Source organism: Taudactylus pleione, unplaced genomic scaffold (genome assembly GCF_031769625.1).
Source record: "Taudactylus pleione unplaced genomic scaffold, aTauple2 ptg000116l, whole genome shotgun sequence".
In the NCBI taxonomy this organism is placed as follows: domain Eukaryota; kingdom Metazoa; phylum Chordata; class Amphibia; order Anura; family Myobatrachidae; genus Taudactylus; species Taudactylus pleione.
Window position 1 is genome coordinate 17,923,099 of NW_028284518.1, and position 13,212 is coordinate 17,936,310.

At 42.4% G+C, this 13,212-nt stretch overlaps 1 protein-coding gene across 2 annotated transcripts in view; it reads right to left on the minus strand.

Annotated features, from left to right (window-relative positions):
* Window positions 1-13,212, minus strand: part of RIPK1 (receptor interacting serine/threonine kinase 1) — a 103,512-nt gene that overhangs the window by 33,384 nt on the left and 56,916 nt on the right. For both annotated transcript variants that reach the window (XM_088471718.1, XM_088471717.1), the window contains exon 8: window positions 5,164-5,240. In XM_088471718.1, coding sequence (XP_088327844.1) covers window positions 5,164-5,240 — 77 coding nt within the window. The remainder of the gene's footprint in view (window positions 1-5,163; window positions 5,241-13,212) is intronic.

The following is a 13,212-nucleotide window of genomic DNA, read 5'->3' on the forward strand; positions in this document are numbered from 1 at the left end:
ATAATACCGACCGTTGGGATTTCAGCGATCAGCACCGGAATCCCGAAACCTGTCAGAGTCCCATACATAATTTTACCTAGATATTAATCATTAATTTCATAGAGGTGACTATTACCCAGAACCACAATGTGAGATAGAAAAAAAAAAAAGGTTTTGTCTATTGTTCAGCGCACATTGATAATTTAATATATTCCTTTAAAATAATCTTTATTAGATATGCATTAAAACATTAATTGTGAACAAGACCAGCGAAATATGTTAAAAATATAGATAAGAGTACAAAGTGTTCAAATAGAAAAAATTTGAAAATAAAATTACTTATTCCGCTGTATGTCTCCGTTTGGTTGTGTTGTGTTGATTAATGTGTCTCAGATACTTGTTGGTATATTAATACTCTAGGTTTGTCTTACTAGTTAGTAATCAATGTAAAATAGGAAGTATGGCCCTGATTCAGAGCCGGACGCTCTGACAGAGCGCTCGCTCTGAATCAGGGCCGTCCTTCTTAATTTTTAGAGCGGCCAGGAAGGTGATCGCGATGGTCAAGACCATCGCGACCATCGGGCTTGCGACGAGACCCTTGTGGTAGGGTCGCGCTGCCGCAAGCCCTGGAGTGCTTTCGGCTCTATCAGAGCCGAGATCACTCCCACTGACAGCACTTGTGATGTCAGTGGGGCCGGCCCCAGATGGTAGGCGTTCCCATGGGAACGCCTCCGTCTGGGCAGCCACGCCCCAAGCACGCCCACCAAAGGGGGCGTGCTGTCACTCACCAACGACAGCACGCCCCCTTTGGAATGAGACCCGAAGCAATGTCTTGCCCGTCGCTATCGAGGTCTCGCGCATGCGCACGACGGAGCCGGCACCCTCATGCACATGCGCACTGGGCCAACTTCGACCCGCTTGCGAGCGCTCAGTGCTCGCGAGCGGGTCTGAATCAGGCCCTATATTCGATAATCAACTTTCAGTCCCACTGAGAAAAGCTTATATCCCTTTATTTTTAGGAGCAAATATTTAAATATGGGTACACTAATATAGGTCTCTATTGCTTCTGAAATAGCATATTTTGGCATAACTGACCTCTAAATACAGGTACCACATACAGATCCTAGGAGCTGAGAAAAAATACTGGTCTGGATTATTAGGGTCTATATAATTTGTCTATTTTAAGACAAAGAATGTTATCATGTAGAGGTCATTTCAATTCTCCCTTAATTAGCACCTAATGCTAAGGGCATATAAATATTATGGGAGTGTACCTCCAATAGATCCACCAAATAATATTCCACATTTCCAGTATATTATATGATATTAGTATGGATCTCCAAATTATAAACTGAGATTTTATATCATTCATTCTAGAGATTTTATATCCTCAGTGTAATTTGTATTAATATTATATTATACTACCTTTATCCCTATCACTGCTACAGCATAAGTTCTGGATGGAAATTCAAATATTTTCCTCTTTACTCCAGTTAAATGAGGTATTCCCCAAGGAAGATTTAATGATTGAGGTATTCTGCCGTTTTCCCCGCTGTTTAATTTGACAGTTTAAATTATCAGTCATGAGAGTAAGCACTGTGATGTTATTTCCTACCTGCTACAGCTTCTTAGCCGTCATATCATTACTTACATATCGTGTCTAGAGTATTAGCAACATTGCAACGTGGCAGCTGTGTATGAATATTGTATTGTGACTGCCTAGAATCGCCACTTTTTAGCCACCATAAACTGGCTTATACCCCTTTTACACCGGAGCTAAAACCCGGGTTTTGGCCATGATTATGCTAAAAACGTCTATCGATTGCAAACTTTTATTGCATTTATATATTATCAGTCATTTGGAGTTGTGCACCTGAGATTTATCTGTTTTTGTGCCTGCAATTAGTCTCATCAGGTAGCACCTCCCATTATATATATTCAGGGTGTGCAGTCCAGGAACCTTTCCTATATACTCCATTTAATGTGCTGTATTGCACACCTGAGGGAAAGGAGACACCCTCAGCCTGGATTAGCACCCCTTCCTTATTGGTTTAAAAGCATGGAGTCTGGTAATGTATATGCACTCTAGTATTAGGCACAATTCTAGGTAAGTCCTACAAGTTATATACTATAGTGCAACTTTGGTTCATTTTTGGGGTGTGGGTCCCCCTGGATTGCTTTGGTTGATCTGTTTCAGGGCACCGCATAATAACACATTTTTCTTTTATAACACATTTTAACCCTTCACTGTTTATTATACATATACTTAACTTTTTTTATTTTCATTATTTATATGCAGCTGTGGCTGCTCTTAAGTATTTCTTTTACATTGCACTTTTCTTACTATGGCGGTGCCCTGGGGCGGCTTAGCTGGGCTAGTTTGGGGGTGTCCTGCGCTCTGGATTTGAACCCTAGTATTTTAGGGACCCACCCTAAAGAGGTTACCTGGATATGGTGGGTAGGCACATAACCTTGGCCATGATTATGCTAAAAACCTCTATTGATTGCAAACTTTTATTGCATTTATATAGTATCAGTAATTTGGAGTTGTGCACCTGAGATTTGTCTGTTTCTGTGCCTATATTATATATATATATATATATATATATTATATATATATTATACACACACACACAGTAGATAATGGCCATAAGCTTGCACTCACAAAATTACGCACTTTTCAGGGTGCTCAATAACTGTCACACCTCACCAATCTTGTGGTGTGTGACTTAATCATAAACGTAGAATAAAAAGCACCACTGATTTAATATTAAACAAACATAGTACATTATACTGGTCATATGCGGTACTTAGCTAAAAGCAGCTAATCCATAAATGTCACCATAATCTAGTCCGGTATGGTCAACGTTTCGGTCACAGATGTGACCATTATCAAGACCCTCAGCGCCAGATACAACCGCCATCGTCACATCAGGATCCCGACAAACACTCACCTAATGTCAGAATATATGGACAACTTCTAACTAGATATCCCCTGCACCTGGTCACAAGATTATACAGATGGGTCCACATACATATAGCCTCCTGGCACATTAAATAGCCCTTCTAGTCACGACATGCCGTGGCGTGGCGTGATTCAGGAGCGCAGAGTGTCTATTTGTGCGTCTTTTTACCTTTAAATGTGTCTTATTCGTACAACGATGCAAATAGATAGCAGAAGCAGCTTCTGCTGATTAAAATGATATGCAGCATGCCTATGTTCTCTGTGCACCTGCGGGGGTATCTGCATGTGAAACACTACGTTACAGTGTTACAGCCGCTGATACTGTAACGTAGCATTTGGCATGCAGATACACCTGCCTCTCTGGCATTGTGCCAGGGTCTACTGCGCATGCGCAGGCCTCCGGGAACATGGTGCCCACGCCACATACCTGGGACATCTCTACTGCGCATGCGCGAATCACCGGGGAAATGGACGCAGTGGCCATTTTCCTCGTGATTTCTGCAGCGCTGCAGACAGCGCCGGGCCGACGGAGAGGTGGTGCAGGGTGTACGGTGTGTGGGCCCCCCTGAACCTAGGGGCCCGTGTGCACTGCACACCTTGCACCCATTATAAATAAGCCCCTCCATTTAGCCCTCACAATCACACAATCTGTAGATCAGTTTTGATTCAATTTATTCATATCCCCTCCTCGCACCAGAATTGGAATGTGGTCAGTTATCATGCTCTTTAGTGTTGATAACTGGTGTCCCTTCTCCGCAAAATGGCGTGCCACAGGTTTGTCACATATACAGAAACCCCCCCGTAAAATCCGGCATTTGCCCCTGACTAGAGTCTGTCTATTACTATACAGACTTTGAAATTGAGGGCCTGATTCAGAGCCGCTCGTTCACTCCGAGCGATGTTCGCACAACTGCGCATGCGTATGGGTTGTAATACGCATGCGCGAACCAGTCATTGCGTTCGGAAATTGCATACTTGCATATGTTGTTATGAGCCTTCCAATATATAGTATATATAAAACAGACTAATGGTATTACTATTTTAAAGTCCACAATGATAAATTTGAAACAGACTAGATTAATCCTTCTTGGATTTCAGCCTCACTGTGGTCAATTACAAACTCTTATCCCCCACATATAGAAAACAAGAAGATGCAAATAACTTTCTTCACTATAAAAGCGCTAGATTATAAACCTTGGAGGACTAATATACCCAAAGGAGTGTTTATGAGGTATATTTACTAAAGTGAGTGTTTTTTTTAGAAATAGAGATGTTGCCCATAGCAACCATTAAGATTATAGCTATTATCTTCTAGAAGGTGCTAGTTAAACCTTATGTAGAATCTGATTGGTTGCTATGGGCAACTTCTCCATTTCTAAAAACTCTCACTTTAGTAAATATAACCCTATGAGTCTAAAAAGGAATTGTTCTTTTGATTCACTATGTCAGGCCCATTCTGGTGAAATTATTTCTAATTTCATAGAGATGAGAACCCCCTCCCAAAAAAAAGCTTAGTCCGAGAAATATTCTCGGACCTAGTTCTTTCGAAAACTCCCTCTGAAGATCTACAGATGTTTACACATGCATCTTACCTCCGTGAGGTACAAGTCACGTTAAACAAAGCGTAAGCGCCATGCGACTCAGTAGCGCCGATGGTCTTTCTTGCAGCTTTTTACCTTCACATGTGTCTTATTCATAAAGCAATGTGAACAGAATGCATAAGCATAAAATGATATGCGGCATACCTATAATGTTTCACACATTTTTGATATTGTAACAGCACTAATTTACTTTTTTTTTTTTTTTAATTACACCCATGTTAAACATTTTTTCATGACCTACCATTGCCAAATTATTGGTATTCATAAACCAGATATATGGATATAATGTAAAAGAAAAAGTAAAAAAAAAACAAGATGGTGCTCTTACATTTAACTCTCAAATATAAGTAACATGTCATCCTTATTGTATATTTCTTTTAAGATTTCATTGAGCCATTAGTTTTCTTGTGACACATCCAGCTTGGTTTGGGACACGAAAATAGAAACGAGTACATAAAGAAAAAAGCGGATTGTATATAGCATCTTTCTTCTGTTAACTCAACTACAACCTGTAATAGCTACATCACAGCAGAACACAGCTATACTGTGTTTCCGTACATAAATAATGGTAAGAGTACATTATAAAATATGCAAAATATAAAGTCATGCACGTATTACCTTCATTGCATCGACATCTGTTTCAATATCCTTCTCATATTTCTGAGTATATATTGGCCTAAATGTCTCTTCACAGTCTGAAAAACAAGTGACATACAAGACATTTTGAATGTTGTTTAGCGGTACATGGTTATGCTGACTTTCATACAGAATCAGCATATATCTGTAAAATACTAAGAAAAAAAATATTGACATCACCAGCCAAACATTTAAATATTCAATAAATAAATGAAGAACATGCTGTTAGAAATTAGCTTTACTGATAATGTAATTAAGACTGTGTCCAAAGTTACATTAGAAATGTCAAATTCATAGACGAAGCAGCATTGGCCACCTATTCGCTACGTGGGGCTACTATTAAGAAAAAATAAATTCTATTTTTAAATTATTATATTTTATGTGTGGTTGATGTTGACCTTCATCAAATGTTATCTGCTAATAGTTTAGCACATTACAACTCACACAATTCTTTTCTATGATTTTGAGCAGGGATAACCTTGAAAATACATTTATATGAGTGTTTGATGAGTTATAGCATCTGTTGCATTTTTTAATCATGTCCTGCTCAAACAACTATACCTAGTTTTGGAGTGGACAAGGCAATACCATGCTATAGTCAATCACAGCATGAGAATATTGAATAACACAGAGTATTTCAGAAGTGGTGTGCATTAGTTCCAGGTATTGTGGAAAGGCAGAGACCTGTCCAATAGTATGATCAGGATGTGGTGAAAATGGAAGCGAACAGGATACCACATATTGGGCGGGATTAATTAACCGTGCGGTGTTCATCCTGCCAGTCTCCGCAAAATTACTAATCGCATATGTACTAACTAATGCGATTAGTATTGCAAAGGACAGCTCTTGTGATCAGAGCTGCCCTTTGTGAAGCAGCTGATGCAAGGTGAGGGGGTCTCTGCGGGTCACCGTCCCATCCGAGCCCCGGGAGCTTCCTGCTGGTGACCTCTGCAGGAAGTCCCGGGCTCCTCCTCCTCCCTGAACCCGGAAGATTAGAAGGAGAAGCTGACGGAGGACCCAGGAGGAGCATGGGCCGGCTCTAGCCATAGGAGCAAAGGTTTAAAAATGATTGAGGATTCTTAAGTTACTCCACCCATCTAAGAGACTAACAAATTCCATGGATGCACTTTGATAATGGCAGAAATATTGGGGATGTTCATGTATCCTCAGTGCAGACACAATATGGCTGAGGCAGAGACAAATATGGTAATCTCTGAGTTTGACTACCTCATCCCACCAAAACACACATAATACCTCTTCCAGGGTATTGTAGCATAACTGATAAGGGTCATTAGGCGGTGGGAGGGTATGCAGTCGGGAAGCCGGTGGACCTAATCCCGACAGCCGGCTACCCAACTGCTTTATCCCGGCGAGGGTTAAATGACAGGCGTCTAAATCTAGACGCCTGTCATTTTACCAATGGCGGGAGACCAGCGCCCGGCCTAGGCCTCCCGGGGGAACTAAGGGCTAGGCTAGGAGGGGGGAGGTTAGTCACCCCGGGGGGGGCTTAGGGTTAGGCACCCCCGGGGGGACTTAGGTTTAGGCACTTAGAGGGGAAATTAGGGTTAGGCACTGGGAGGAAGGTTAGGGTTAGGCACTCCTAAGGGAGGGTTAGGGTTAATCATACCAATTCCAGTTGGAGATCCAGGACTGGTATTGATGTTTTGTGATGAACCATTTAATAGTTCCTGCAATTTACTGCTGAATCATTAGTACCACCTCCTGATTAGGCAAATATCTGGCCTCTATTTAATCTGCTCTGACCTTTGTTCAGTATAAAATCTGTTGCTCAGGAACAAGCCAGTCTGAGCTTCTTGCTTTTCTGACTAATAGTGTCTACAACTTGGCTTGGTTAGTCCACATTTTGTTTGTTTGCGACTCTGATCTGTCAACATTATGGTTCATATCAATAGCCGAGCCCAGGGCATGCAAATGCGTGGTTCTTGTCCTTTTGAGAAGGAACACATACGTAAGAGAACTTGGGGTCCATGCCTCTAATGCATAATCAAGGACTATTTAGTTTAGTAGTGTCCACTACAAAATGAGACACCTGGAGGACTGCGGGGTGGGGAGTGAGGTGAGGATGTATAGGGGTTCCCGGCAGAGATGTCCATTATCTCCCTTCCTTTTTAATTTATGCTTAGACCCACTTCTGATTAATCCAACAAGCCTCCAACATTCAGGGTATACGAGTGGGTTCAAAGGATATTAAGGCCACGACGTTTGGGGACGACGTGTTGCTTTACTTATCTCAGCCCAATACCTCCATCTGATGTCTCTACTGCAAGATTTTGGAGATATTTCGGGACTTCATGTTCAGAAAAGTCTATTGCCTTGTATCTGCGGCCAGGTTTCACCCGCCCACATTGGCATGCTGGCGTTCCATTTGCCTGAGCAAAGGGGAGATTTACATATTTAGGTGTGCAAATTACTAAAACTCCCTCTTCTCTTTATCATACAGTATGAAAGTACAGACACAGTGCGTCACTTTTTCCACATTTTGTTATGTTACAGCCTTATTCCAAATGGAATAAATTAATTTTTGTCCTCAAAATTCTACACACAATACCCCATAATGACAATGTGTAAGAAGTTTTTTTTGAGATTTTTGCAAACTTAATAAAAAAAAAAAAAACACTAAGGAATGACATGTACATAAGTATTCACAGCCTTTGCTCAATACTTTGTTGATGCACCTTTGGCAGCAATTACAGCCTCAAGTCTTTTTGAATATGATGCCACACGCTTGGCACTCCTATCTTTGGGCAGTTTTGACGATTCCTCTTTGCAGCACCTCTCAAGCTCCATCAGGTTGGATGGGAAGCGTCAGTGCGCAGCCATTTTCAGATCTCTCCAGAGATGTTCAATCAGATTCAAATCTGGGCTCTGGCTGAGTTGTCCTGAAGCCACTCCTTTGATATCTTGGCTGAGTGCTTAGAGTCGTTGTCCTGCTGAAAGATGAACCGTCGTCCCAGTCTGAGGTCAAGAGCGCTCTGGAGCAGGTTTTCATTCAGGATCTCTATGTACATTGCTGCATTCATCTTTCCCTCTATCCTGTCTAGTCTCCCAGTTCCTGCCGCTGAAAAACATCCCCACAGCATGATGCTGCCACCACCATGCTTCACTGTAGGGATGGTATTGGCCTGGTGATGAACGGTTCTTGGTTTCCTCCAAACATAACGCCTGGCATTCACGCCAAAGAGTTCAATCTTTCTCTCATCAGACCAGAGAATTTTGTTTCTCATGGGCTGAGAGTCCTTCAGGTGCATTTTGGCAAACTCCAGGCCAGCTGCCATGTGCTTTTTACTAAGGAGTGGCATCCGTTTGGCCACTCTACCATACAGGCCTGATTGGTGGATTGCTGCAGAGATGGTTGTCCTTCTGGAAAGTTCTCTCCACAGAGGAATGCTGTAGCTCTGACAGAGTGACCATTGGGTTCTTGGTCAACTCCCTGACTAGGGCCCTTCTCCCCCGATCACTCAGTTTAGACTGCCGGCCAACTCTAGGAAGAGTCCTGGTGGTTCCGAACTTCTTCAATTTATAGATGATGGAGGCCACTGTGCTCATTGGGACCTTCAAAAGCAGCAGATATTTTTCTGTACCCTTCCCCAGATTTGTGCCTCGAAACAAATCCTGTCTCGGCGGTCTACAGACAATTCCTTGGACTTCATGCTTGGTTTGTGCTCTGCCATGCACTTTCAAGTGTGGGACCTTATATAGACAGGTGTATGCCTTTCAGAATCATGTCCAATCAACTGAATTTACCACAGGTGGACTCCAATTAAGCTGTAGGAACATCTCAAGGATGATCAATGGAAACAAGGCACCTTAGCTCAATTTTGAACTTCATGGCAAAGGCTACGAATACTTATGTACATGTGATTTATTAGTTTTTTTTTTAAATTATATTTGCAAAATCTCAAAAAAACTTTTTACACGTTGTCATTATGGGGTATTGTGTGTACAATTTTGAGGACAACAATTAATTTATTCCATTTTGGAATAAGGCTGTAACATAACAAAATGTGGAAAAAGTGATGCACTGTGAATTCTTTCCGTATGCACTGTATCGAAGGCTATCACGACTTTGGTTAGGGATCTGGATAGAGGCTTAATTCGGTCTTTGTTAAGTTTATTTGGAAACATAAACGTCACAGAATAAAACTAATTCGGCTTCAGCAGACTAAATGCAATGGGGTAATTAATTTCCCCAACATTACACGCTACAACCATGCAGCACTTTTACGGCATCTACGTGATTAGTAACATATTTATACGGATTCAGTTCTTGAGGGGAACTTTCTAACAGACTGTAATTTAGTTTCCTTTTGGTATCTCCAGGATCAAGAGATACCTGCAGATCAGTGGGTGAATCCTCTTCTTTGAAATACACGTCGGCTATGGCATGTATTACATCATAAACAGGGCTTGAATGCGCATTAAACTCTTTCTCCCATTACTACGAAACCCAGAGTTCCAACATGGTTTAACTGCGAATCCTTTCCTACTGTGAGCAGCTAGGGCATACACTCTGTTGGGTTCTTGGTAGATGGAAGTCTTAAGAGGTCCTTCACATTCCACCAGGCAGTTGAGAAATATGACTTTTTGTCCTCATTTACTTTTGCCTATTACCAGGTACAGCACTACGTGAGCCAAATTGTTAGTAATTTTTCCGACCATAATTGGGATAGTACTCTAGATACACTTTTGTCTGCTACACCACTGGGACAATTTCTCGTCATTATTTGTGCTTACGTAGCAATTTAGGACTGGTTTGCCCCAATGGCTGCACCACATTCCCAACCTCACTGTATGACTCATGTTGCATTATTCCTGGTAGCTCTTATGGAGCTATTCCTATATGTATCTCATAGAACGTATATTAGCCCACACCGTGGTTTTTTTAATGGGAAACTGTACTTTTCATGACATGCTTCAGAATCAATAAAAAATATTTTGAATGAATCAAAAAACATTAAATTTTTTATTCAATGTTAAAGGATTTTTTCAAGGAAACTACTTTTTCTACCTTCTATACTTTGAGTGTGAAGGAAATGTCAATCAATACATCTCTGTATAAAATACTGGAATCCCCAATATTCCTTTGGAGAAACCACGGACTCTTAGAGGAGTATTGATGAGAGCTTCATTCTTGAAGGCACTGGGCCCAATTCAGACCCGCTCGCTAGGAAGCGTTAACACGCAGCCAGCCGGTTTTTGCATTCTGCACATGCATCGCAATGCGCGTGCGCGAACCAGTGCGAGCGATCGGGAAGCGTACGTTCGCCGCTCATAGACTGCCCAGTACAATGAGTGACAGGAGAAGTCGTTTGTGGGTGGTGACAGGGGCAGGCCACTAGAAATGGGGGAGTGGAGGTGCGAAAGCAGGCGTGCCTGAGCGTCTTAACGCCGTTTCAGAGGCATGCATAATTAAGAGGCAGCGTCATAGTACACGTCCCTTGGTTGAATTTCACACTGAAGTGCTCGCAGTGCTTGCGGCAGGGTATAGTCAACCACAAGCGCTGCGTTCACTTCCGATGGTGCTCGATGTACCGATGGTTGCATACACATCCTGGAGATGACGTGCGCAAGTGGGCGTCTTAAGACAGGCTGGTGGGCATCTGCATACACAAAGCGATTGCACGCCAAAACATAGTGGGCGTGCTAATGCCTTGGTGTGCGATCGCCTGCCTTCCCGAAATTGCATAAGCATCAAACGAGCGGGTCTGAATCGGGCCCCTTTTCGATCACTCTATTACAGACACTCTGGGCCTGATTCAGACCCACTCGCGAGCGGCTGTCCGCTCGCAAGTGGGTCGATGTTCTGGACTGAGCATGCACACGACGGAGGGAGCTCCGTCGTGCGCATGCGCCAGACGCGACGAGCGAAGGAAAGTCCTTCGCTCGTTGTGTCTGATCAAAGGGGGCGTGCTGTCGATGTTGATTGACAGCACGCCCCCTTTGGTAGGCGTGCCGGGGGCGTGCCTCCCTGACGGGGGCGTTCCCACGGGAACGCCTCCCATCAGAAGCCGGCCCACTGACATCACTAGTGATGTCAGTGGGAGTGATTTTGGCTCTGATAGAGCCAAAATCACTCCGGAGCTTGCGGTTGAAAACCTCAACCGCAGGCTCCGGCTCGCAGTTTCGATGGTCGCGATGGTCTTGACCATCGCGGCCATCAAACTGCACGCTCGTATAGCCTGTGGGTGGTGACCCACAGCTATACGAGCGTCCAGGAGGACGCTCCATTTTCATGGAGGCCGGCCCTCATTCAGAGCGTGCGCTCTGCTCAGAGCGTACGGCTCTGAATGAGGGCCTCTATTTGCCTTTATGTTAGCATTCTACATAAAGAGCATAGTTCCTTTCTTTTTACATATAAGGCATTTCATTGGCTACTTTTAGATCTATTCTGGCTTCGGAAACATACTTGAATCATTGATTGGATTTCCAGACAAATTATGTTTTGGTTCCTTCTATCTTACCTGCTGCATGGACAGATGGAAGTAAATATGTGTACTTCACTCAAAAGAAGCATGCATTAAATATGGCTGCATCTGTGTGTGTGACTGCTTTGCTACCAGTCATCATCATCAGTGAGCACTTGCACCTGCTTTCCAAACAGGCCCATTTTCACTTATGCCCGGTCCACACTGCATGCTCGTTATAAACTTTCCCTATATGGTAACTACCTTTTCCAAACTAGTTTCACCTCAATGGTCATAAAAATTATTTATGATATGATTCTTGGAATCTACAAGATCCCTTAGTAAATGAATATCGATTTTATCTGCATGATGTATATTCTAGAATCAGTATGAATAATGTGGGTGTATTTGGAGCTTCAAAAATATTTGAATACATTCTATTCCATAGTCAGATCATGCTCTGATAACACAACCTTCCTGGGATTTTATTTCTTCTCTCCTTGCTTTGATGCCTAAAAAAGGATCTTTTCCAAATATTAGTTGTAAATCTACATTATCTCAGCAGTTGTATGATTACTTTTCTTTAAACCAATCACAAGATACTACTGCATGTGATTATTCAAATAGGTTTGTAATGCATATTAAAAAAAGTGTAATATTTTAGAATTGACTACTTCCAATGGTTAGAAAACATACATATAACCGTTTAATTAATTAATTTAGACTTAAATTATCAAAACAAGGAATTTTATGTTACAATCTGAAAAAAATGAAAACTATTTTCTGAAAGTTAAAAAAACAAAAGTATTATGAAAAAGGAGAAAAAGCGGCAAAATTATATTATTTTATTAATAATGGCTAACAACAAGAACGCACATGGTTTCCTTTAATATATTCATTTACTATAGAGCCTTTAGCGAATTTGATTAGTTTAAATTAGGATATTAAGGGTATTGTCACGTTTGGCCTCTGGAGATTTTTACTGATGGATTAGAAGTCGGGGTCATAGGTTGGGGAAAGAACACGAGGCGAGGGGCCTGGATATAGGTCTTCCTCATCCACAAGTACTGGATGTTGGCTAGACCTGAGCAAAGGCGCAGAGTCTAACCTGCTGGAAAGTGTTCACCAGTCACCCCTCCAATTGGGATTTGGGTTTAAGCTGCACCCAGCAAACAGGTTGCGGCGCTTTGGTTAGGTATCCGGTACAAGTAGGAAACAGAAGAACACAAACACATGGACAGCGCAGGAAGAGAATAGGAGAATGGTTCTAGGAATCAGTACTCGAATGCCGTACTGAGTACACACGCTGGTGATCTTGATGCAGGACTGGTACAGGAGGAATGGCTCTAGGAGTCAGTACTCTAATGCCGTACTGAGTACACACGCTGGTGATCCAGACGCAGGACTGGTACAGGAGAATGGCACTAGGAGATAGTATTCGATTGACGTACTGAGTACACACACTGGTGAATGACACTGGGAATATTTCACTAGTAGAAAGGAACGTGGAACCTGGAACGCTGCAACAGCAAGTAATCACTGAAAGTAGCAAAGTTGTTCAGGCAACTTCCTGTTGCCCAGAGGCCGGCAGAGGCCGGCTAAATAC